The sequence below is a fragment of the Plectropomus leopardus genome, chromosome 10 (assembly GCF_008729295.1).
Source record: "Plectropomus leopardus isolate mb chromosome 10, YSFRI_Pleo_2.0, whole genome shotgun sequence".
Lineage (NCBI taxonomy): Eukaryota > Metazoa > Chordata > Actinopteri > Perciformes > Serranidae > Plectropomus > Plectropomus leopardus.
This window is the reverse complement of record NC_056472.1, coordinates 26,684,741-26,710,591: the sequence shown is the minus strand read 5'-3', so window position 1 is coordinate 26,710,591 and position 25,851 is coordinate 26,684,741. Positions and strand designations below refer to the sequence as shown.

General features: G+C 38.6%; 1 protein-coding gene across 2 annotated transcripts; it reads right to left on the bottom strand.

Annotated features, from left to right (window-relative positions):
• Window positions 1-227: 227 nt before the first annotated feature.
• On the bottom strand, window positions 228-23,424 carry itga4 (integrin alpha 4). Of its 2 annotated transcripts, none has more exons than XM_042494369.1 (29): window positions 23,030-23,424; window positions 21,219-21,401; window positions 20,841-20,959; window positions 20,308-20,408; window positions 19,056-19,188; window positions 18,692-18,759; window positions 18,145-18,277; window positions 15,901-15,986; window positions 15,625-15,687; window positions 15,402-15,542; window positions 15,098-15,206; window positions 13,028-13,122; window positions 12,038-12,128; window positions 11,899-11,944; window positions 11,390-11,544; window positions 11,109-11,263; window positions 10,813-10,965; window positions 9,320-9,396; window positions 8,574-8,715; window positions 8,054-8,155; window positions 7,422-7,498; window positions 7,187-7,276; window positions 6,539-6,626; window positions 6,184-6,291; window positions 5,180-5,305; window positions 4,354-4,479; window positions 3,762-3,860; window positions 3,510-3,629; window positions 228-2,659 (listed from the first exon to the last, which is right to left on the bottom strand). In XM_042494369.1, exons 2-29 carry the CDS (start codon window positions 21,386-21,388, stop codon window positions 2,552-2,554), a joined length of 3,081 nt encoding a protein of 1,026 aa, XP_042350303.1. In that variant the 5' UTR covers window positions 21,389-21,401; window positions 23,030-23,424; the 3' UTR covers window positions 228-2,551. The 2 variants fall into 2 exon arrangements, with proteins under 2 accessions (XP_042350303.1, XP_042350304.1); XM_042494370.1 differs by having other exon boundaries at window positions 8,054-8,152.
• Window positions 23,425-25,851: the final 2,427 nt, after the last annotated feature.

Genomic DNA, 25,851 nt, shown 5'->3' with positions numbered 1-25,851 from the left:
CAGCTGAATCTTGATGTATTAATCGTTAGATTATTGTTTTTATGTTAGTAGTCGAGCAGCTTTCTGTACAGATGAGCAGAATCAGACTGGATGAGCAAAAAGTGTCAAAGACTTTACATTTTATATTTCAATATTACTGAGCTGTTTTTAAGTTGTTTTTTTTATTGAAATAATGTTTTTTTTTTAGCGTACAAGCTGCGATAATGAGAGAAAATGAGTACAGATTGTTTAAATAGAAAATCCTTCATTTTAATAGAAAAGTGTTGATAAAAGCAGTGAGACTCTCCAGTGCAGAACAATTTTCACAAAAACAAACCATTAAAATATCAAAAACATCTCTCTGTGTGATGTGCATTTGTACTAAACAGATAGACAGAAGGGAGGGTGGCAGCTGTTTTAAATGTCCGTGTTTACAAAATACAGTTAAATCTGTGAATCTGAATATTTTAAAGTATCAAACATTTCTTCAAGTAGTCTTTCATCATTCAACCCTGTGGCTCGGCTACTCAACAGGTTGCATCGATTTGTTTTTGTTTTTTTTCCACACTGACAGTTAAGTCTGAATTCAGGAGCAGTTCACTGAAGAATTTGGTGACATTGAAGCTTTTTACAAATCAAAGTGTCGAGAGGAATTTTATCTGGACTGACCTGAAGAAGCCTCGTTTCCGCTGCATGGTTCACCTCTACTCTTCTCGACTCATTTTTGGTTCCAGGTTTTCGCAGTTTTGTTTCCTCCTGCACGCAAAACTGCTGTGACATTAACTTTAAAGCAACACAGTGTGTGTTGCTCCATCCAGCAATTGATGAATCTCTTGATCTGCAACCAAACAGAGGAATTTCTGCACCTCTGCTGCAGTTTGTGGGCTGCCACTTCTTAAATTTGGGTCAAGGGGAAAAAAATAATTCTCATTAATAGTGATGGTAGCTTTGCTATTTGAAAACTGCACGTTGGTGCAGGATGTTCTGTGCTGTGCAAGTGACAGCTCTCTCTTTACTGCGTATCGTCTCAGCTCACCTGGAACCTCAATTGAGGTCCTAAAAAATACCAGGCACATCTTTAGCAAACTGAAAACCAAAAATGAACGGAAAATTGAGGCGAGCGGCACGATGCAGTGGAAATAAGGCATGAAGTCAGTGAAGCTGTGGTATGCTTTGTGGTATGCTTTTTAAATTTTACAATTACCACATTTTTAAGTATCTTGAAAGGCGATCTAATAAATTAAGTACTATTATTATTATTAAAGAAATCCCACAGGATGAATTTCATTATTACAGAGCAAAATAAATGTCTTACTTACTGATTTTATAAACAGTAAAAAAATATCCACTGGTTTCACATGATGTTTGTTCTAAGGATGAAATTGGAGAAGAAGCGTTCTTGTTTTTTTTCTTTAGGCTTCATCCAGTTGTGCTAACGCAGCTCCTGGTGATTGTTCAAAGTTATTCCGAAGCAGTTTTCCTGAATGGTTTCCTTACAACAGTGATTCACAGGCGAGTGGACTCCGCAGCTTTCCGTTCCCCCAAATGTTAGCACAGTGAAGATGGCGGTTCAGATATCAGTCAAAATTGTTGCATACCAAAGCTGAGCTTCCCAAAAAGAATTTCCATGGATTCACTTCACCTCTGCGAGCAAATCCGTTGATCATGTGACTCCACTGAAATGAAGTGATTCTGCTACAAAATGGCAGTTTTTAGCGTGTGACGGTGACTTGAGAGGGACCAAAATAACAAATCCCAGAGTGAAAAAAGGCTGAAGAGTAAAACAGAGATGGAGTTCGGCATCCATTAAAGCATCCATGCTTGATTCAAAAGCTCTGTACCAGCAGCACCAGGCAGCCGTTAACTGGACTGCCTCTTCTGTTCGGACAGCATCCAGTGTGAGTCTGCTCTCTGTGCGTCGCCAGTGCATAAAGTGTGAGTCAGCAGGTAAACAAAAACGTAGAAATATAATTTACACACACACACAAAAGGGAGGTTTTCCAGAGCTATGAGCCAATCAGAGGCCAGGTTTCCATCCCCTGAGATCGAAGGTCATCAGAAAGTCACTTCCTTTGGTTTCCTCTTGAAAGAGTCAAAACGGCGGTCATCAACACCTGTCTCAGGTGATGCCGCATCCCGGGAAGCTCCGAGGCCTTTTGATTGTTTTTGTTTTTTCCCTTTTTACTGATCCTCTCTTAATCGCTGCAGTTTTTGTCTAGTCTCTGAGCTTGTCTGTATTTGTGAAGGCACATTCGGAAAAATAGTTTAAAAAGGCACGTTCAGGTTCAGGTGTGGTCAGGAGACGTTCACTTGAGACATTTTATCATCTGTCACACTCGCATCAGCTCTGACTCGTCATGAGTCAGATCAGCTGACTCAGTGTGGACAGATTTCATTGGCCGATGATGTTCAACAGCAGCACTTTCCATGTTTTTGGGCCAAACTGGGGTTGCCATATTTTTATACACAGCACTCCATCCATCCGTCAGCAGACATGTCCCATTGAAAGTGTCGCGTGAACTCCATCCTGTGGTTAAAGGTCAGAGGTCGTGGTTAGAGGTGGCTGTTGGGGTTAGGAAGTGCTCTCTCGTTTCTCGTTTTTAGGAACATAGTCCCAGCTGTCCCTCTTGAACTCCTCTTCCTCCTTCTTCTTCTGGAACTCCCTCTTAAAGAAACCAGCCTGAGAGACACACAGGTGGACAGACGGGTGGACATGAAGTCAAAAAATGACACTGGTGTTGTTACTTTGACCATTATGAAATGTGATATACTGAGCTTTATCTGTAGATTATACTGCTGTTTACTGCAGTTTGTCAATACCATTAAGTTACGATACACCGACCATTATTATACTGCATTTCATCAGTACTATTATATTGCAATATACTACAACTTATCTGTACTTTACATTAGAAACCATTATATTATATTATATACATTAGAACCATTATATTGGAACATACTGCATTTCATCTGTATCTTATACTGCAACAAACTACTACTTTTATATTGCAATATACTGTAGTTTATCAGTGCTATTATACTGCAATATACCACTGTTTATTAGTTTCATGATATTGCAATATACTACAACGTATCTGCATCTTATATTGCATTATACTAGTATAATATTGCAATATACTGTAGTTTTTCAGTATCAGTTTATTGCAAAATACCACAGCTTATTTGTACATTATTTGTACAATATATTGTGTTTTGTTCAGTACCAGCTTATCTGTTAATTTTAATGCAGTACTCTGCAGTTTATCAGTACCATCATATTACAATTTACTACAGCTTTCCAGTGGGAATATACTGTTTCATCAGTACCTTTATATTGCAATATACTGCAGCTTATCTGCATATTATATTGCAATGTACTATTGCCATTATATCACATTATACTGCAGTTTATCAGTACCATATATTGTGATATACTTAAGTTTATCAGTACTATTTATTGCCATATGTTGCAGTTTTTAAGTACATTATATAACAATATACTTGATGTTAAAAAAAATTGTGTTTACCTTCCACAGACACCAGATGAGAGCAGCCAAGATCAGCAGACCCAAAACTAAACTGACAACAATGATAAAGACCTTTACTGTTGCTGAGGGTTTCTGGGTAAAAATAGCCTCCACCACCACCTGCAAACGCACCACATATACAATGTATGGTTATTAGGATTGTGTGAAATATAAAGCACATAAAACATAAACATATTTCCAAGTTGGACACATAGATGAGCTTTGTTGTGAATGGTGTCGAGGGGTTTTTACCTCTGCTACAGGTTGTTCGTGGATGAGGATTGTGTGAGGACTTTCTCTGGGATTTGACATCATTGCCATGCTCTCCAACCTCATGACACCGTGACGACCCTGAGACAGAGATCATTTTTTATAGAAAGACGAGAGTACAAGCACAACTTTTCCAACATTGTCCAGCTGTTGATAGTGTTTTAATGAATGCGCTCTATGACTGCGTTGACGCCACCAGAAATGTGTTTCACTGTATGTAAAATTGTAGAAGACATGATCACCTTGTGTAAATATTGATAAGTGCACTTAAAGGTTACCTTACTTGAGACTTTTTTACATAATGCACCTTAATGGTGTTTCATTTTTTTGGCCAGTTATTGGCTGGTCACTGCTATTAGTCATCATCTATTTTTTTCTTTAATTATCAAATTTCTAGTGTTTTATGGGTAAATTAATTGTTTTGAAAGCAGCACGCTGGCAATGCTTCAGTCCTCTGTGTCTGAACAGGATGCATTCAGGCACAGTGCTGAGTGCAGGTCACCTGTGTCTCAGCTTGCAGCTTTTCTGCAGAGCTGAATTATTCTGAGTGAAAATGGTGATCTGTGTGCGTTACCGGAGCTTGCAGAAGCACAGCAGGGTTCAGTTTGATCTCCAGTTGGATGAGAGTTTCCTTTCCCACATCCAGATCACCGAGACGACACACCAGCCGCTCACACAAATCGTCACCATGGCCACAAAACTGTACACACACACACACACACACACACACACACAGAGAGAAAAACTGTGAAGTGTAATCAAGATGGCCTTCTTGTTGGCTCCAACTCAAGCAGACTAGCAGCGCTAAAACCTTCAACACTGTAATCAAACTCTGGTCATTATGTAACGCAATTAATGAACTTTGTGCAATCTGAGCTTGCAGGATTCTTTAGCTTAACAAAGAAAATAAAAAAAAATTAAACAACTAAACATCGAAAAACACAATAAGACAAACACAATATCAAGATTCTCAAGTGTATCAACAACATTGCACCCCTAATCTACTGTATTTCTGGAACACCTGAAATTAAAAGCATGCTGCCATAGCTGCTGAATTGATCTAAAATTGATCTAAAACCTAAACTTATATCACAAATTATAAATAGTATAACCTCCAACTTAACCCTCACATTAGCAACATAGCAACAGAGTTTAAAGCTCTTTGATAACACGTTTCTTACACCAAAGCTTTAAAGGACTTAACTTCTCTTCTGATGTGGACAGAGTCTAGTACTCATGAGTTCCCAGGGTTTTAATTAGTGATTCAACTGTGAGTAAATGTTTTGGATGAACACTGCATCAGGTAATACTGAGAATTAAGAGTCAAGTAGGGCTGTATTTATTTTGTGTGTGTGTGTGTGTGTGTGTGTGTGTGTGTGTGTGTGTGTGTTTGTGTGTACCATTCTGCGTGTAGAGGTGGAGGAGAAGAAGAAGACGAGCTGTTTGATGAAGGAAGCTGGAGGGACGTCACAGTCCTCGACGACTGAAACAGTTGCGTCACTAATCGAACACACACCCTGAGACGTCTGCAGAGAGAGAATTAATATATTGATAAACACCTCTGACATCCACCAATAATATGTTTAAATTACCATCACTATGACTACTAACATGACTACAACTAGTACCACAACTACTACTGTACTTCTACTAATACTTCTAATACTGCTTAAACCACCACTGCTACCATTACCCAACCAGCAACCACCATGGTCGAAATCTGCGTAAACACTTTTCGTGGAATTGACCAAAATCAGCGCAGTGTATCAAAGTTCTTAAAGTTGGTATTCAATTTCTGGATCAGATTTTTCATCTGGTTTAATTAATATTTCATCCAATTTATTTACCTTTATTTTACTGTTTTTTTTATTAGGACAAATTAATTATTGAGGGAACATTTAAAATAGTTGAGTTATTTTGTTAAATTGTATAAAAAGGTTTTAAAGAAAAACTATTTATGAGTGGAAAAAAATCATAAAACGTGTAGTCTGGCATCTGCAGGTGAAGGAAATCTTTTAATGCTGCAGTTCCTCTAATGGCCACTAGATGCTGCTCTAAAAGATTGGGGTTTTTTTGACTAGTTTTTTAACTATTTTTTTTAACAAAGCAGTTTTGTTCCACAATAACTTCATGTCTCAGTAGATCATTTCACTTACTGTAATGTGAGTCAGTGTTAAATTAAAATGATATCTAAGCTTAAAAAGACATATTCCAATGCATTTTTACCAGATTTTTGCAACACGGATTCATCTATGTTTTTGCTGGCAATTAACCAGTAACTGACAAAACAAAAGCAAATACTTGTGAGGATCCACTCAGATACTACTCATAGTTTTTATACTAATTGTGTCACTTCTACTTCTGTTATTACTGCTGTTACCTCTGTTGTCAGTACTGGACGTACCTGCCACTCAACCACCTGTAGCAGTCTGTGTCGGTAAGGTGTGAGGATCTTTGGTAACCTGATGTCGACCACAGTATCTAGAGACCTGCTGGGACCAGAGTTTAACACCTGCAGACACACAAATTAGCAGATTCATCTGATTAGTTCAGATTTTACCTCCTTGAGTCACTCACTCACTTTATGACCTGATATCTTTGCAAAGGACAAATTATAAAAACAAACTCTTCAATAAGTGCTGGGTTTCTGTTCAGGCTGCCACTGGAGGGAAAAACTGGAGTTTAGGGAGACTGCAGAAGCACTTGTACAGTGTGGCAGCGAAAAGATGTTCTTCCTGAACAAACCTGAGGGAACTTACTGTGTATGTGTAGTTGAATCTTTCAGTGTAGCAGTCAACTGGAGTCGTGTCTTCATCGCCAAACACAAATGAAGTGGGAGTCACAAAACTACAAGACAAATACACAGACAGACATCAGCGGTGACAAACACTGAGGGCTCCTTGTTACAAAGTTGTTTTCTAGCTTTGTTTATGAAGCTAAGACTGCAACATTCACTCAACAATTTAATCAGAAAACTCAACTCAACTCGAATCATCAAGCCGTTATCTATTTTCTCATCGACCAGAAAAACAAATCTTAGACTTGAAAGTAAGTGTATAAAATGTATATATTAATTTCCACATAGATGCTGAACATGCATTATATCCTGTTTTTCCTCTGTTTTGCTTCTTAAATTATAACACACATATACCATTTTACATTCTGATTTTACTTAACGTTTTAGATTTACTTGAATTGTGGGTTATTATATAATTAAATTAACTTAATTGTAGTTTTTGTTTCTCTTTATTTTTTGTTTATTTTGTCTTACATCACTTTGTTGACTTTAATTCTCTGCCTTGAGAGAAACACTTCATAACTTGGACTTTCATTATTTATATATGAATAATACTATAAATATTAACTTTTAAAGAGAGTAATAATAATAGTAATGCATGCTGACTCACCCGTGGATATTTACGTTGACTCCATATTTGAGAGGAAGGGGGAGACTGATGGAGTTGTCATGGAGATACTCCTCCTTCTCAAAGTTATCACTTAAGAGAAAACAGATTTAATTCATTCATTCATTCAACACATTTTGATACATTTATTTTACTGTGAATGCTTCTATATTTCTACTTCAGTTGAAATTATTATTTTCATCACATCTTGAAACTAGAGGAGGGGGTGTTTCCTTACCTTTCGGTGTTGGCATGAATGATGATGTCACCAGGTGTGCTGTTCTGGTTGACGTCCAATAGGAAGCTGATATTTAGCTACAATAAACAGGAAATGTTTTTAATTACTGAAGACTGCAGGATGTTCAATCTGATGATTAATTTTCCCTCCTTTACTGCCTCCTCTCAGTATCATTTTTAGTATTTGCATGTACATGTTTAAGGAAATTCCTTCTTAAAACTGCTGCTCTGTCTTTTTTGGGGGGGGGGGACTCAGAGATTTCAACAGTTACTTACTTAACTTACTTACTCAGAAAAACAAGAGTCGAAGGAAATACAGCAAATATTTGCTGATGAGACAAAAGCAGGAGAACAAAAAGTGCAGACGCACTGGTTCAGTCACTTATGTCCTCCTCAGGATAAATTAGAATATTTTTCACAGTCCTCTGACATCTGGTCAGGTCAAAACATAATTTGTCCAATATTTCTGTTTATGACTAAATACCTGCAAAACCAATGATATTCCCATTAGCATCGGCTGTCCTTTGACGCTGGCATTAAGCTCAAAGCACCAGTGTGCCTCACAGAGCGTCTAGCACGGCTGTTGACTTCAAAAACTATCTCATAACTGCGTGTGATTGGGCTTTGACTTACCTGGGCGTGAGCTGAGAGCAGGAGGCTGGTGACACTGCAGTCAACACCTGCCGTTGTATTGCTGACCCCCTGTGTGACATCACAGCTGACCACATTGTCCTGCTGCACACACACAAACAGGCAGTTAGTTAGTTGTTGTTACTTTGTTTAGTGAGTTATTTATGTTGCTAGAGTTTTGATCCGTAAGATTTTCATGAAATTAAAGCACGTTTTTGATACAATTTATGGTTGGATCTTTTCAGCACGAGCCATTTAATACATTCACATTCTGCAAATAACTTTCTATACAGTAGCTGTTATTTTTACTGTGTCTTGCTGTTGTGTCGGGAACTGCTTGCACCATAAAATCAGTTCAAGGTGTTTCATGGTGTGATGGGAAAAGACAGATTGTTGTCTAACTTCTTTATCAAAACAACATGTTTTTTTGGCTTCACTGTTACAAATATACAAACTGCTCGTCTGTTGTATTTCCAACTAAGTATCTGCTCAGGGAGTGTTTGCAGTGTGTTCAAAAACTCACGTTCTGCAGCACTTTAATGTAATGGATGTTGTTGGGGAAACGCAGCGTCAGTCTCGGCAGGAAGGCGTCGTCTCCAGAGTTCAGCAGCGAGGTTTTTAACATGATGGTCTGTCCAGAGCCGAGAGGAAAGTACTGCTGCTGACTGATGACAAACAACAACATTGAGGTACCAGTGAGAAGCAACATCAAATTACAGCTGCTTACTAATGGCAACAACAAACACAAGGGCTGGGCAACAAAAAAACATATTAACCCTTATAGAAAAATGTCCCCATATGAAAATTATTAACTCTGACACACAGTAAATAAGTTACATTGCTTGATGAGGTATTAACAACCACCTCCATCACATCAACAAAGGCTCAAATCTCACACCAGGCTGCACCACCAGGAGTATTTTCAACAAAAATATTAACTTTAAAGGTGAAGTAAACATTTTGAAATGAGCTTGTTTGCTGTCTCTAATGACATTTGATTGATACAAATCTTCTCATGGCACAGGAACTTAAGAAACACGTATACAACACCAGCATGAACCAACATCAGAGCCTTGCTGTTGGTTGATGTTTTTTACAATAATTCTCGTCATTTATCAGCAGCTAATAAGCATCGTGTGTTAACCTCCTGACTAATGTTAGTCTACTAGACTAATAAAATACAATACTGCTGTTATTTCAGTCCGTCTTTATGATTCACATACTCCCTGCTGTGTGTGCATTAGTGTGTGTGTGTGTGTGTGTTCTTACTGTGGCAGCACTAGTTGAGCAGACAGCTGCATGTTGGTCGAACAGTTCACCAGCGAACAGGAACGAGCGAACCAAGTCTGACAGAGACAGAACGAGGCAGAAAGTTCATCGATGGTGTCAATAATAAAAATGAATGGAGCCGTTCTTGATAAATGACATTACAAATAGCTCCCGTGACCTCTGACCTCAGCCTACAGATGATGAGTAATATCCTGGTGAATAGCTCCTGCTGTACATTCCTACATGTTAGCCGGTTGGGCTCTGTTTTTATGAGTCAGTGGGACACGGCGTGGACACAGGATGAGCTGACTGATGTGGGTTAATATGCTGCAGCTGTAAACACATCTGGATTAGCAGGAAGTCATTTTCAGTGTGGTGGAGCTGACATCAGATTAGCTGTTTCCTGCCCTTTAACACAGATCAGTTTGGTGATGGACAGATCTCATACTGAAGCTGCTGTTATCATTTTTTTTTTTCATCTTGTTGCTCTGATAAAAGCCACAGCACAGTGCACACGGTACTGGTATTAGTAAGTAAATTCAAAAGTAAACTCAGACTAGTATTTACTTCTAGTTAATACTTGGCAATAGAGGCTTTAAGAGAGTTGGCACAAAGAGTTAGTAATCAGTTACAATTTAATTTGATTTATTTATTAAAACATATGCAAAAAAAACAAAGTAATACATAAGCAATAGAGATGTATTGTATACCTTATTACATTACTTTATAAATAAAAATATTAGTAAGATGGGAAAAAGATGAGATGTATTGTTGAAGGTAAACAGAAGGATTTTGTGTTTGGGACTCATTTATGTCCTTGTTTGCCAACGAGCCATGTATCTCTGACTGACAGGGAGATGTGATATGGATAAAATGAAAGTATTGAGCCTGCCTTTTATTTTATTGTATTATTTTTTAAAATTTGACCTCATTTTATTTTATTCCTTTGGTGTTTGTTATATTAATTACAATTCTATTTTTATTTTTTCATATTTTTTAACGTCATTATTTTTTAATCTATCATCATGTACTTCCTTTACATAAATAATGTATGTATTTCAGTTGATTTGCAATCTGCTATTATTATTATTGTAATTATTAGTGTTGTTGTCATTGTTCGTTTCAGTAAAGTGTGTGACTGTGTAAGGGGATTTTTTATGTGCAGTTGAAACTTCAATAAAAATATTGTTAAAAAAGATGGGAAAAAGAGACAGAGATAAGATGCACACAGTAGCAGACATGCATATAACTATACAAATACACAAAGTTGCTTGTTTTTAGCACTTGTTTGTGCTTGCAATAGCTGGTTAATGTTTACTGTTAGTACTTGTACCTTGTTGGTGGTATAACTAGCCTGTACCTAGTTAGTATTAGCATTAACTGGTACCTGGTTGGTTTTACCAATAGCCAGTACCTAGCTGTCTGTAGTATTGGCTGTTACGCAGCTGTATTTAAACTAGCTGTAAATCGCTGGTGTTAGCACTGGTTGGTACCTGGTTGGTGATGGTGTTCTGGTGTCCTGCGCTCTGCTGCAGAATTGGTTTTAATGGAGGGAAAGTTTTGGGAGAGCCTCTGTGGGAGTTTGTTTCTCTGTGACTGTAGGAAACCTCAAACTTGACCGGAGTAAAAATGTCCCTCACATCTTTCTGTAGGAGGAAAAAAAACAGGAACAGAGGAGGAATGAACACTGCTAGCGTCACCACAGCCAATCCGATCAGTTATTAACATTCTATCACTTCTTAAAAAATTAAACTTATTCAGTGTATGAATTTTTCCATGTGTGTGTTACCCTTTGGTAAGCCACGTGTGTTGTACAAGTGAGCTGGCCATGTCGTGCCCTCACGCGCCCCTTAGTGCTATTGGATGATCCGTTCCCATGGAAATAGAAACGATGAGGGAAAGATGGTTTATGGAGGAGGTCAGAGGTCAAATTATATTGAAGATCTAAGAGAGGAGAGGAAAAATATTATTATCACTAGATAACTCATCAGCTCTCACAGACAGTATTAGTATTGTTAATAATAAATTATAACCCAAGTCTTACAAACTGGACAGTTGTGTTTATATTACCTATAGCTCCTTTAAAGTGTCTGGAGTTTACACTGAAGCAGACGGTAACATTGAGGCAGACAGCTGGAGTCTTGTGGTCGTGGCACAGCGCCACCCGCTGGTCAATCTGCTTAGGCAGAGTCAGAGACGCAGTGACCTGAATCACCGGACGAGTCCTACAAAACACAGGACACATTCAGAAACGTTATTGCAGCATGCAGACTTGAATCAAAATAAAGTCGTATGATTCATATTTGGACTGAACACAGTAGACGGATATCATTTATAATCATGAATCTCTTTTCTGAAAATCTTTTTTCCCTAAAGCAAAGATTTCCATCTTCAATATTTTCAGCAGATGTTTTGGTTATCTTATTGTGAGATGTCCCGCTTCCTTTGCTGAGTAATTTCCTTTGAGATCAGCTAAAATGAGGACACTTCCTTCCTGTACACCTGTATGAAAGGAGACAGAACTACAACTGGAACATTTCGAGGTTGTGTTTGAACAGAAAGCTAAAACAATGTTTTACCTGAGAACCACGGCCGAGTCAGAGAGGAAAGCACCGACTGCTACATCTGCAGAAAAAAGGGGGATTTCATCTCGTTTACATGTGCAACATTAGGACACAATGTTATACAGGAAACAGCTGTTATGACAGTTCAGGTTACCATGGTAGCCGTTAGCATCAATGTCAATGCCAGAGCTCAGGGACTGGCCGAACATCCTGAGGTCACGACCCAGTGTGGATCCAGTAATCCTCTAAAAACACACACACACACACACATACCTTATTGGACACCACAGAACAGAACAAGTTAACTGAAACTTAATTTTGGCATTCAACAAAATCAGTGCTGATTAAATTTAATATGAATGTTCCCATGATAAAAATTGACTTATACGTTGTTCTTATAATGCACCACATTGTCCTCATCATGTGACATCTTCAGTGTAAAAATCACAATCTTTAAGAGCTAAAGCACTTGGTTTGGTAAAAACAGCAGGTGTCCCACATAGCCAACAATAATTTGGGGTCGATCAGTCTTAATGAAAAGCTTTTGTCCTGTCACTGCTTGACTACTTTTCAGTCCCCAGTTTTAGTATTTTACTGTTAACAACACACTGCATTGCTCACTTTATCTATTTATTTATCTATTTAATTACTTATTTACCAACTCAGTTTTATTTATCATAATGTTTATTGTTTAATGAATCACAGATATCTGAGTTCTATATTTTATTCTTCTCATGTATTTGTTTGGCTGTAATGACAATAATCCAAACTTCGAAATCTATTATACTTTGCTTTACACTGAAAGAATTACAGATATAAATGTATTCTAATTATTCTACTATAATATAATATAATATAATCTACTCACTCTAGTTATTCATTTCCACCTCTCTTAGCACGGACTCCTATTGGAGATTGATTATTGTTATTAGAGTTATGTAAAATAATTTAATACATAACAAAAGTTACCATTGTTTTCCCTTACAGCTGATAGGAATAAACTATGAAAATATGACCCAAGTTGTAATAAGCTACAATTATCCATTTAATGAATTTAAGTGTGAATTTAAGTATCTTGAAAAGTGCTTGAATCGTAAATTCTTGTTATTATTATTAGTAGTAGTTACAGTAGTAGTAGTAGTACCTGAGATGGAGTTGGTGAGATGCCTTCCTTCCTGCCGTTGTAAATGTAAACAGCTCCTTTGAGATCGTCTTCCTGTGGGGCGCCAACTGCCACATCTACACACACACATTAGTTTATATTACTGTATTTGTGAGGACTCTTGTGGTCTCCATTAACTAACCCATTGACCTGACCTAACCAATAAGCTACAAATTGGTTTCCTTCCTTTCAGGCAGCTATTAGTTTATGTTGCTTTTACTACGAGGCCTGAAACTTGCTGCAGATTGTTTACAATAAGCTGGTAATTGATCCTCTGGGCAGTCAGGTCCAAATGTTTCTGAGGGCCGTAAAGTGTTTGTGTTTGGAAAGTCTGCTGGAAAATGTTCAGCAGGATAAAGGTGTCCAGGATTAGTAAATAAACATGAGAAAACACCAGCATGGTCCTTTAATATTTAACCTGAGTCTTTTGAAGATGTACAGGTCTAAAAAAAAGCAAGACAGAGCTATTTGAACACACACGCACACACACACACACACACGCACGCACGCACGCACGCACGCACGCACGCACGCACGCACACACACACACACACACACACACACAGCCTTTTATCTAGCTGTGAAAGATTAGAAGGCAGGTTCAGTTACAGAGCAGCAACAGTTTGTCATTACAGTTTTAATGGACTTAATAACACACTCCACCCTCACACATGCAAACACACACATGTTGAGAGGTCTGCGTGTGTGAGGGCGTTGTGTCAAAGTTAGTGATGTTAGTTATCAGGAAGTGGCAGTTACTGTTGGTGGTGGGTGGGTTTTGCCACCTTGGTGAGAAACCTAAAATGAACAAACTGTATGTGTGTTTTTGGTTGTTCAGTGCAGTAGCAGTCATCGCAGTACTGTAGTAGTAATTTTAGTGGTATTAGTAGTATTGTAGGGTCATTTATGAGACAGCAGATTTGGGCAAAAAGCCAAACAGATCTTGAACCTCCATAATTATCATTGTTATCATATTCATTTCTTTGTGATGCCCCGCCATAATCAAAACATCTGCAATAACTGAACTGATTTCATATTTTTGAAGCTGCACAGTTGATTATGAGCACTACTGCAATATATATACAGTCTTCAGTTGTGCACTACACCACACTCTTGGAGTGCAAAGTGTACTTAGGGCAACGAAGAACCTCTCATGCAGTAAAGAGAAACTTAACAGTTCATTGAGCTGGATTGTACTGTAACAATAGGTCTATAGTATTAAGGCAGGCAGCCCTCCTCAGTGCGTCTAGAACGCACAGCGATGGTGATGCAGCATGCAGATGATGATCACCACTCTCCGCTGCATGTTATTTACATGTCTTCCACTATTCGAGAGGGAGAAGCAGAAACTGCCACCTAATTCACCTTTCAGCCCACCTTTCTCTTTCTCTCATTTTCTTTCCCTCTCTCACCTGCACTCTCTCACTCCCGGTTCTCCACATTTTCCATTGCTTTCCCCTCTCTCTCTACCCTCTTTCTCTCTCTTTTCCTCTCGGTTCAGTCCATTAAAACTCCAGCCAAAGTGCCATAAGACAGATCACATCGGTTTCATTAAAAAAAAGAAAAAAAATGTAAATAAATAGACGTTAATTTGGCGAGAACCCGACCCGCTTCAAGAGGGAACAGTGAGAAATTACAATTTGGCCTGGCCCAAACCCGGCAGGTCGGGTCAGACCCAACTGGCAGAGAAAGCTCTAACAAACAAAAAAAAAAAAACAAAACAAAAACAAAACAGGAAGTTTGTAAACTCAACCCCCAACACAAGGAGTAGTAGTATTTGTAGTAGCGGTACTTATAAGTAGAATCATCGTATTGCAGTACTATTAGCAGTAGCAAGTTACAGTATTTGCAGTGGTATTGGCAATAGTAATAGTATCAGAGTGAAAGTACAAGTGATGGTAGAAGATGTATTGCAGTACTATCAGAAGTGGCAATAGTTAGTCGTATTTTCATTGTTATTAGCAAAGGAAGTATCAGTAGGGCGCTGTATACTTAAAATTGTGTCACCTATATAAAAGCTCATCAGTCAGGCTGTGCATGTGTGATCATTACCGTGGTAACCGTCGTCATCAAGGTCTCCCAGGTCAGCAATGGTCTCTCCAAACCGGGCAGCGTAGGCGTTGCTGCCTGTCAGCTGAAACTCCGCCTCCAACAGCTTCGCCTGAGACAGAGTCAGTTTGTGAGGAAAAAAAACTTTATCTCAAAAACTCTTTTTCACAGAAGTATGAAATTAGTATGTTGTGTGGAACAGAAGAACCTCATCCCGGTGTCGGCCATGTTGGCTCCACTGACAGATCTCAGATCAATATCCACCGTTTAGTGCTAAAATGGTATGTGTGTTTGGGTACATGCTCACCTGCCCCTGGTTGATGTATACATGGACTCTTCCCTCCTCCCTGGTGACGCCTGTTTCCATCGGAGCACCAACCAACAGATCCGACAAACCATCAGCATTCAGATCCACTGCACACACACTGGAGCCGAAGTAAGATCCCAGCTACACAACAAAGACACACAAGCTAAGTGCTAAGTATTCAATTGTTTTGAATGGAGGAGGCTAATGCTGAAAGGCTCCTCACCTCTTTTCCAGACACTTCAGAGACGACCTGCAGTATAGAGCTTTCGACGGCAAAGATAAAGACCTGCACAGCACAAAGACACACACCAACTTTAACAATAACAACTACATAACACAACACGCCATCAACAAGAACTTCTTCATTATCACAAACCGAAAAGTCTTCAGAACACCATCCAAACAAAGTGGGAATATCAGTCTCGATATTGCACATACAGGCAAACATTCAGACTTTAAATGCAGTGAGTAAACTGATAGACAGACAGATAGGTCTCACCTTGCCCTTCTGGTTGTATTGCGGAGCTCCTCCCACCACCTCCACAGAGGAGGGACTCAGAAAGTGACCAGCTCCAACGGCGTAACCTGAACATCAGCAGGACACAGCACCACATATTCAAACTTTTGCAGTTGTGGAGAGAAATTAAATACATTTCCTCAAGTACACAAGTTAAGTACAATTTCAAGGTATTTTGCTTGAGTATTTAGGTAAGGTTTAAAGAAATATTTTGCTTTAACTGATGACTTTTCAGATTAAGATTTTACATAAAAACATATGATACTCCAGGTTTTGACAGATCTGCAGAGACTGCATTTTCCTACTGTGCACCTTGTAATAATCTGTAAAAAGATCTAAAATTAGGCACTTTCATACCAATTGGTAAGTTTTTTGCAAACAAGAACTTAAAAAGTGTTAGTAGGGGGATTTTGTTCTAGCTTTTGTTTAAAGAGAACTTTTTTCAGGTAAATCATACTGAAAATACCAAACTAAGATTTGAAAAGTCAGATGTGAAGATCGGTAGAGTGAAACCAGTGTGACCAAAAAGGTTTTTGGTTTTGGTTAGGTTTTGAGATCTAGTGGTTACAGCTGTACATTATGTGCAAAAAACACGTGTGTGTAAGTGTCTTAGAGAAAGTTGCACAACCACAGCTTTCAGATGTGTTCGAAATGAACTTCCGCCTTTGATGTCAGCTGTCACTCTCTGTTAATATGTGTGGATTACTGTGTTAAACTGCTGCACACACACACACACACTCCAAACTGAGGACAACACAGGCTCAAACAAAGTTTTTTGTAGTGTGTGCTGATGTTACTACCTGATCATCAGCTCATCAGTTATTATCTTATTGTGTACTTCTGACATGGTGAGAAAATTAAAGATGTTTTCACAACTTCATTTGCAGAACATTGCACCTTTCTGCTCAACTTCCTGTTTATGCACAAATTCTGAGAGGTAATGGAGTCACTCAAGTAATATCATAAATGTCATGCAAGCCTGGTCTGTTAAGGTTAGGGTTAAGAGAGACTTGACTCTTGTTCATGTACACATTTGGCTAAGTATTTATATGCTGGGTCTCTGCGGGGTTCAACATAACATGTAATTCCTATTGATATAATGAATTAAATCAATGTACTCTTGATCAAGATAAGTGGCAAAAATGGATGGGTGTGATGGAGCTCTCTGAAACTCCATGTAAAAAAAAAGAACAGGTTACTGCAAGGATGAACATCTCCAGTTGTCCAACTGGATCCACAACATAACTAGCATTACTGTCAACGGCAGGTCTATTGTAAGAATCAGGATAAATAGGAAGAATAAGGTCACTGAGACAGCAGTGTGGTGGGATGAAAAGAAACAGCACAACAGCAGGTCTACCTAAAGTGATTCCCCATGGAGTCAGAACTGAAACTGAGATAAGTAACATGTGCACGGAAAGAAAAATCGTAACAGTGATTCATCTCATATTACACGAGGACGATAAAGTGAAGGGAAGAAATCTGATTACTGACTGAATAACAACTATTAAATGCAACTAGTTTTTTTTGCAGCTGAATGTTATCACACCCGATTTTTGAGTAAATTGTCAGAATTTACAGAGACATTGTGCAGTAATCCAATGTACAATTTCTCTTCCCCTTTCCTCTTTGTCTTTGTCACACTACAAGCAGCTAGCAGTGTGTGTGTTGTGCAGGGTATGATGGCCCTCACTGCAGCCAGGTTTGGTGGGGTTTTACAAAAATCTAACCCACGCATCACTACTACACAGGCTATTTAGTCTGAGCACTGCATCATCAGCATAACAGCAGCAGCCTAAGTCATCAATCAGCACACAGGAAGCACTCAGCCTCAGCACTGCTTTGGGCTCAGTGGTATCTAAATAAACTATTCATTGAAAACTGTATTGAAAGAAACTGAAGAGTATCTGTTCAGTCTGAATCATGTGAGATGGACATTTAAAAACACTGAAAACTTCCTCCTGTGTAGATTGTGTGTCAAGAGTTCAATTGTGTATCAGCTGCTATAACAAACTGTCGTTGTGTTTTAGTTGCACTCATAGTAACTGTATCTGGTAGCCCCTGTATGTGGCTATAGTACAGTAGTTGTATCAGCAGTAGCTACAGTAGATATAAGGACAGAGTTGCACAGAGTTGCGTGTGTTTGTGTGCATGCACACACAACCACACGCAGTTATAGCAGTATTACATTAGTAGTACTAGTAGGGCAGAAGGTGTATCAGTTACCCAGGTAGCTTCCAAAGCTGACGGTTGAGGCGGCGTCGTCCAAATACACGGACATCCCTCTGCTGGACGTGTTGAAGACCAGGACCGAACCAGTCCAATAAGATGTCCCCGGAGCCCCCATAATGATCAAATCCTGAGAGAGACAGGCAGATGAAGTCTCGATGATATAATGTGACTTACATCTCTCTATACATGAGATACTTCTAACAGAATAATAATTTCTCTAACATTTGTGGCTTTAAAATGGAAGTTGGGAATTTCCATGTTCAACACAGGAAGCTCAGAACAAAAGGAAACTTTGCACATGTATTTCAAAACAGAAGCGTAGGAGTATTTCTCCTAGTTGTCTTCGACAAAGGAAGCTGACAGTCTTAGTTCTGTTTCTCAAAACGGTAAAAATGAATTTCTACATTTGAGCAGCGTGAGGAGGAACAAGAAGCACCACGCACATTCACTGAAGTTACACATAAGACGGCAGAGATAGATCACATTCTGTCTGCTAGTGGAAACGGTGAAGACAAACAGGATCTTGAAGAAGCTTACTGACCTCTGTCAGGAAGTTGGAAATACCAGCCTGACACGACCCATAATCCTCGCCGAACTTCCTCCGGTGGTCTGTAAGAGACGGAGACAGACAGATGTGTTGAGAGGTGAAGGTGGACAAACAAATAAGAAGATAAAACCAAAATGTTTTCGTCCTAAAGCTAAACAGCTGCTGCGTTTACACACACATACTAAAGATATGAGGCCAAGAAATAATCCAAAATTCAAACATGTGAGACTGTCCTGACTTCTAAAAACTGTTTCCATCAAACTGCAGACAGGTTGCTATTTATGTAGTCACAAGACATTTGGATAGTGACACACGTGTGGAAATAATCACATTTTTATATTAATGTGCTTGTTTGTACCTCTGTAGCACGGGATGATGGGTTGGGCGTTTCTCAGGTCACTTCCATAGCGATAACAGACACCATGCGGCAGCTTGTGGTTCTGACCGTCTTTCTTTGAGTAGAAGACGTTCTTCCAGCGGTGAGCACACGCCTGAACAAACACGAACAGCATGCAAACAACATGTGACATGGACTCATTACTGACAATAACACAATCACAAGTCAGCAGCAGAGTGTCGTTATTCCCATGACCCATGTCACTGTGACAGGGATGCCGTGTGTGTCTAAATTTCAGCCCTGTTGTGTATTCAGTTGAAACCTCAACAATCTTTCACTCACTGTGTAAAAGAGTCGATCAGCGAGGAGACAGCTGATGATGCTGGAAAAAAGTTTTGCTCGATCGTTACATTTAAAACCTCTTTCAGAAATGTAAGTCTTAAACATCGCTGGCTTGTGGAAGATCTTTTCTTGAAGTTATTTAAGCATAACTTTTTGTTACATTCAATAATGGCTTTACTCACACATGACAGGACCAGTAGGGACAGAGCAACAGATTTGCTGTGTCACTGCAGGAGAAAATTTAACAACGTGTAAAAATATAACAGAAGTGTTCTCAGTTCCTCATTGATGAACTTTCAAACTCACTCTGCTGCTGAGTAACTGCTTTATATTTCTTTTGTTTAATTTAAATTAAAATTCACTCTTGCTAAAAAATCTGCTCATTTTTACAGGATTTCTTTCACCCTCATCAGGAGACGTCTGCTGCTGGAGTGTGAGCTCTATGCCAGGGGCAGTTAATGAGAGTCCATATACACACACACAGTGACAGGACTGATTTTTAGCATCACACTGCTAACGTTACCTAATTAACAGGTTTAACATCAGAACTGAATTGCTTTAGTGTTGGTGTGAGTTTTTTGAGATGTTTGAAAGTGACCATTTGTTGGGGGGAGAGCAGCTCCAAGCACTGTAACTTATCTGTGTATTGGCAGAAACTGAAAGTTGCTTCTTCGACAGGAAGTCTAATAAGCAAGGATTTCAGCTTAGTAGGCAGTCCTTTAATGTGGCCCAGGACACATAAGCTTACACGCAGTGGCCAAGTTCAGCAAAGACCACCTCTGAATGTGGTCTGAGCATCAGGATCTCAAGATGCATTGAAGACACACCGGGTGCCTTCACAGCTGTACTTAGAGCTTTTCACTTTTGATCCAATCACCTCAGACACATTAATATCAGGTGTAAACAAGGCCAGGGAAAAAGTATGTGTTACCAGGATGTGTCCTCCATTGTCTCCAGGTTGTCTGGACAGACTGACTCCCAGCCACTGGTGATCACTCTCTGCATCACACGTCTTCCCACAGGTATGCACGTCTGCGCGCGCGCGCACACACACACACACACACACACACACACACACACACACACACACACACACACACACACACACACACACACATTGATTACAAGGTTTCACACATGCAGCCTTTGCAGGTAATTCAATGGTGTTTAACTGTTAAAGGTCAAAGCTGAGCAGCTGATAGTGTTAACATTAACATCAGTCAAATGACTGTGTTAAGTCATGTCACGGGCCGACAACAGCACTGTGTCAAAAATAACAAGGGGGCTCATGGTGTGAATGTGTTGCTTTCTACTGTTCGATCCAGAACATCCAGTCTGACTAGCGTATCTTTGAGGTAAAGCTTTAGATACTGCTCGTCATCTTTTGGTCTATCATGTGAGGAACAGGTTAGTATTCCAAATACTCGAGAAAAGACTTAACAACACACTCAGAAAGAAACACACCAGCATGCATGGGGTGGCAGCGATGGGAATGAGCAGTGATGTTGCAGCGGTAAATGGCTCCTGGAGATCGAACTGACGGCCTTGAGGACGAGTTAGCCACTGGGGCACCAACGACCAACCTGAGAGAGATACACACACAGAGACCGTTAGACAGTATCTGTCTTTGTGTCTGTTCAGTGTCTGAATGGCATCTGTGTGTGAAGCATCAAAGAGCTTCTCTCACTGACAAGAACTGGCTAATTAGCATGCACACACAAACACACGCAGACACAGTCCAACTGTGGAGATGGTGTCATTAAGATTAATAAATTGATCTAAACTGACTGTTCAAAGGACCAATTGTGAAATTACAAAATAGGTTTAATAGTAGGTCAATACCAGCTGTGGGCTCCATGGTGATGCAGCAAGACTGAGTATCCAAACATGGAGGAGGGGGGGCCACTGAACTCCAGACTGTGCTCCTGATCCAGATTGTACCCTGCTGCAGGATGGACCAGGACCAGGATCAGGCTGCAGAACAACCACAGGCTCCCTGCTGAGGGATGCATGATGGAGAAAAGACTGCAAAGACAGCAGAGAGAGACACAAATCATGAATTAATACACATGAGATCACACCAAACTTGATTTTTTCCCCCATCTCCATCTGTACAAGTTCATGTTGCATGACTCCATTCTGCTCAAACTCAAAAAACTTATTTAAAATACTATTAGAGGTAAAGTTTTCAACGATGGCTGATGTCAGGCTGAATATGGGCCAACTGAAAATGTATATTAATCTATTAAACAAAACTTTTCCATGACTTTTCAAGGACCCATAATACAATTTACATTCACAACATATAACGTAGTCAGAACTGTATACTATGCTTTACTCTAAATGTTAATTACTGTATGAAAAATAAACAGCAACCTTTTTCAAACCTTTTTTTGTTACATTACATGAAATTGTATCCACAGAAGATTACCATAACAATTCATTTCATTACACACAACAAAATTTTTCAAAACTTTCAATGATTTTGAATGATTTCCATGACTTTTCCAGACCCCGAAAGGACACTGTCAAATTCCATTACTTTTCCAGGTTTTCCATGACCATGGTAACTCTGGTCTCATGTTTATTTACATCGTAGATTAGCATAAAGACTGAGAGCCTTGAGAAACAGCTAGCCTGACTCTGTCCAAAAAAAACCACCTGTCACCACCTCTAAAACTCACTATTTAGCATGTTACATCTTGTTTGTTTAATTAATACAAAACCAAAACGTAAAAACAAGCGATAACATTTTTTACCAGTAGCTTCCCGCAGTCTCCACAAGTTGCCTTTAAAATCGAAATATTAAAAAAGTGGAAATGGTGAATTGTTGTCTTTAAACTTGGATAGATTGAACACACAAGATACAATGTGTTAAAAAAGTGAGCTTTTGAGATGCACATACGCAAATTCTGTTCATACAGAGCCAGGCTAGCTAATCGCTTCAATCTGTTTAACATTTCACCTGTTATGCTAAGCTAAGATAAGCGCCTGCTAACTCTACATTAGCTAACATTACATATATATTTTCTAATCAAATCATGAGCAATAGTACACCTTGAATTATTTTTACTGTTCTACGTAATTATCAGTTTCATAAAATAAGTCATTCTTAACTTCTAGCCTAATTAATATACAGCATTAAATCAAACGTATCAACATCTCACACTTTGACATGAGATCAGGACTAATCAGCTGGAGGAACAAACTTTGCCTAGGACCCCAAAATTTCTTGGTCCGGTCCTGTCAAATGAACTTTTGCTAACATATTTCTTAGTTTATAAATGGCCATATGAGGACTTGAAATAGAGCATTTTTACATTGTGTTTTTCTTACTTAAGTAAAGGTTTTGGGAATATTTTTTTAGCACTGAAAGGAAGGCTTCTCTCTTTAACTGTTTACTTTTACAGATTAATTTCGATGGATCCGAGATTTTGTCCCGAAAATGTCTTTTAAAAACACAAAATATCTAACTTTACAAACTTCTCTTTTCAGTTTGACTGTTCATTAATAAAACATTCAGTTTAGGAGAGAAATCGTTTAAAAAATGAAAATTTATGACTGAAAACGTTTCTTCATTGACTCTTGCCAATCATTATTTTTCTGTCCACCCACCACCGTTAAACCTCTAACTGACGGTGGGTTTACTGTACCGTTATCCCGGGTCAGACAGCAGTTATCCCGGGTCAGACAGCAGTTATCCCGGGTCAAACTATGGATCCAGTCGGCAAGCACCGGGCAGATGTTGAATGAGTACCGGACAGAAAGCCTCAAAAAGCCGCAGTGTGCTTTAAAAAGTCCCCGTTAAATCCCTCTTGTTCCCGGTGTGAGTCACTGGGGGAGACCTCCTGTTGCTCCTCGGTCCGTTAAACGTCTCGTGCGTGAAACCACTGTCTGTCCGTGCGCTCGAGGAGGCAGCGCACGAGGCACCGAGACTGTGTGACAGACAGAAAAAAAAAAACAATGAAGCAGAGCGAAAGAAACTGAAGAGAAAAACCCAAAAGTTTCATCTGAGTTTGAGATGAAGTCAATGAAACTGAGAACTGAACGCGTGGAGACCCTCCCTCCCTCCCTCTCTGTCTGTGCGCGCGCGCGCGTGTGTGTAACGGTGTTTCCTCTCCACCCCCGCCTAAAGTAAGCGCGCGAGGATGTGCGCGCGGCTCCCTGCGTGTGTGTGTGTGTGTGTGTGTGTGTGTGTGTGTGTGTTTGGGGTGTTTCCTCTTCAGTTATCACTAAAGTGTGAATGGAGTCAGTGGCTGTAATCTGATTTCAGTGTCTGAACACTGAAACACATAAATAGTCAAATACACAGATGTAAAAACAACAAACAAACAACATTAATATCTGTCGGACTCAAAGCTTTTACAGATGTTACAGATGTGACAATAGACCACACTGGAATCTCAATACTTAGGCAACATTTAGCCCACTTTTCTGACCGTTTCAGGTTCTTTGCAATTTCAAAGGAATCATGTAAAGTGCAAAAAGTTTAACAACAAATACATCATGATGTGTTATTATAGGTTAAAATGAAACTTAATTGATCCTTGAAAGATTGACAAGCTACCCAGTAGTAGGCTGTATAAACTTTGCTCTACTTTTAGCAGCCATAACATTAAAGTAATGTATACCTTAATGCATCAATAACAGAGCATCTAATATATCAATAAATAAAAAAGTAGAAATTAAAATTAATAATAAAATTAAAATAAATAAAATTACATTCAATGTAGTGATGAGTGATGATGTGGTGGAATTTAAGTCAGAAAAATCTATGTCAACAGTGTATTATCACTAAGTAATGATACTTTTTGTTTGTCTGTATAAATATAAAAGTATAATAGAAATATACTATAGGCCTAGTAAATAATGTAAATAAAACAGTTAATATATTAACATGTTTTATAGCATAATGCCATATAATAGATATGGGATATAAAATATAAGGATAATCCAATAATATAATACAGTGGGCTAAAATATTATGTATTATTTTGAAATGGGCCCGTCCGCATAATGAATAGCCTTTTTTAACACTTTGTGTGCTAAAATTTTAGCTTAAGTTTAATTTCAAATGCATGTTTCTTTTATCAGAGTATTTTTACGCCTTGGTGTTGCTTCCTCTACTGGAAAGATCTTAGTAAGAGAACACATAAATACAAACAGGACATGAGCTGAGTGTTTAAAAAAGCAAAGCTGGCATTGATGAAAATAGATTGCTGAGTCATTTCCAAAACATTAAATGGCAGAGGATAACTTAAACTGGTTTCTTGATAGTTTCCACTTTAGTTTGGAGTGGTGATGCCAGCATCACTACACAGGAGAGGAAATGTGTGGAAAATCCACATGTAATGACAGTGAGTAGTAGACGGGCTGAATGTGGAAAAACTGAGACAGATTGTTGAAATTGCACTTATTTTTTTCCTTCAGACATCTCAGGCTGTTCATGGTGTGTTTTTCTAAATGGATGGATGTTTTCATAATGAACTTCTTTTCACTAGATGTGAGGGCAAAATTTGGAGGCGTTGTTATTTATGGGATATTATGTAGTGGTTTTACTTGTCCAGTCCACTTGAGATCAAACTGGGCTTTATGTTGTACATGAATTAAAACACTGTTTTACAGTGTATTTACAGTTTATTAGGATTTAAAGAAGTTTAGGAGTATGTAGTTCTGTATTGGGAATGTAACACTGTGTGACGTCACAGATGAGCCTCCTGCTCAACTGAAGTGACACTTCTAACAGTGTAACCTATAATTAAGGAGGAACTAACACTGCCTGAAACAGCACTGTGGAAAAAAAAATCCCAACTGATTATCATTGTATCACTCATTCACTATTCCCCTTTGAAATACATTAAACACTATGAATCCTAATTATTTTGCATCATGATTGAAATATGTAGCGTTATCTGAGTCTTTTTAACACACTAATAATTAAGTCAAACCCTATAGCCACACTACAGATCTGAATGCTAATGGCAGCATTTATGTTAATGCTACAATATGTTTTCTTAGATTTAACACTTGCTAATGAGCAGAAACCACCAAGTAGAACTGAGCATGATGGAAGTGGCAGTTTTGGTGTAAAGAAGAAATTGGCATTTAAAAAAAGGAAAAGTCTGCACAATGAGCAAGTTGGGGTTATGGGTAGGTCACATATTGACACATATTGTATATATTCTTATTGTTATTCTTTCTTATGTATATCTCTGTTGTTCGTTGTAGCATTGCAAACATATTATTTTTATATTTTGAACTTACATACTAGTTTTATACACTTTATGTTGCATAAAGCAGTTTTATATGTTACACACTTTACACACTAAGCACATTAGATATGTTATAATTTAAATATTCACATATTAGTGCTAATTGTTTATTACTGTATTTCTTTACATTTGTGTTTTTACAAACTTACCTACTCAACATGATATACATTATTTTTTAATATTTACATATTGTACTAATTATT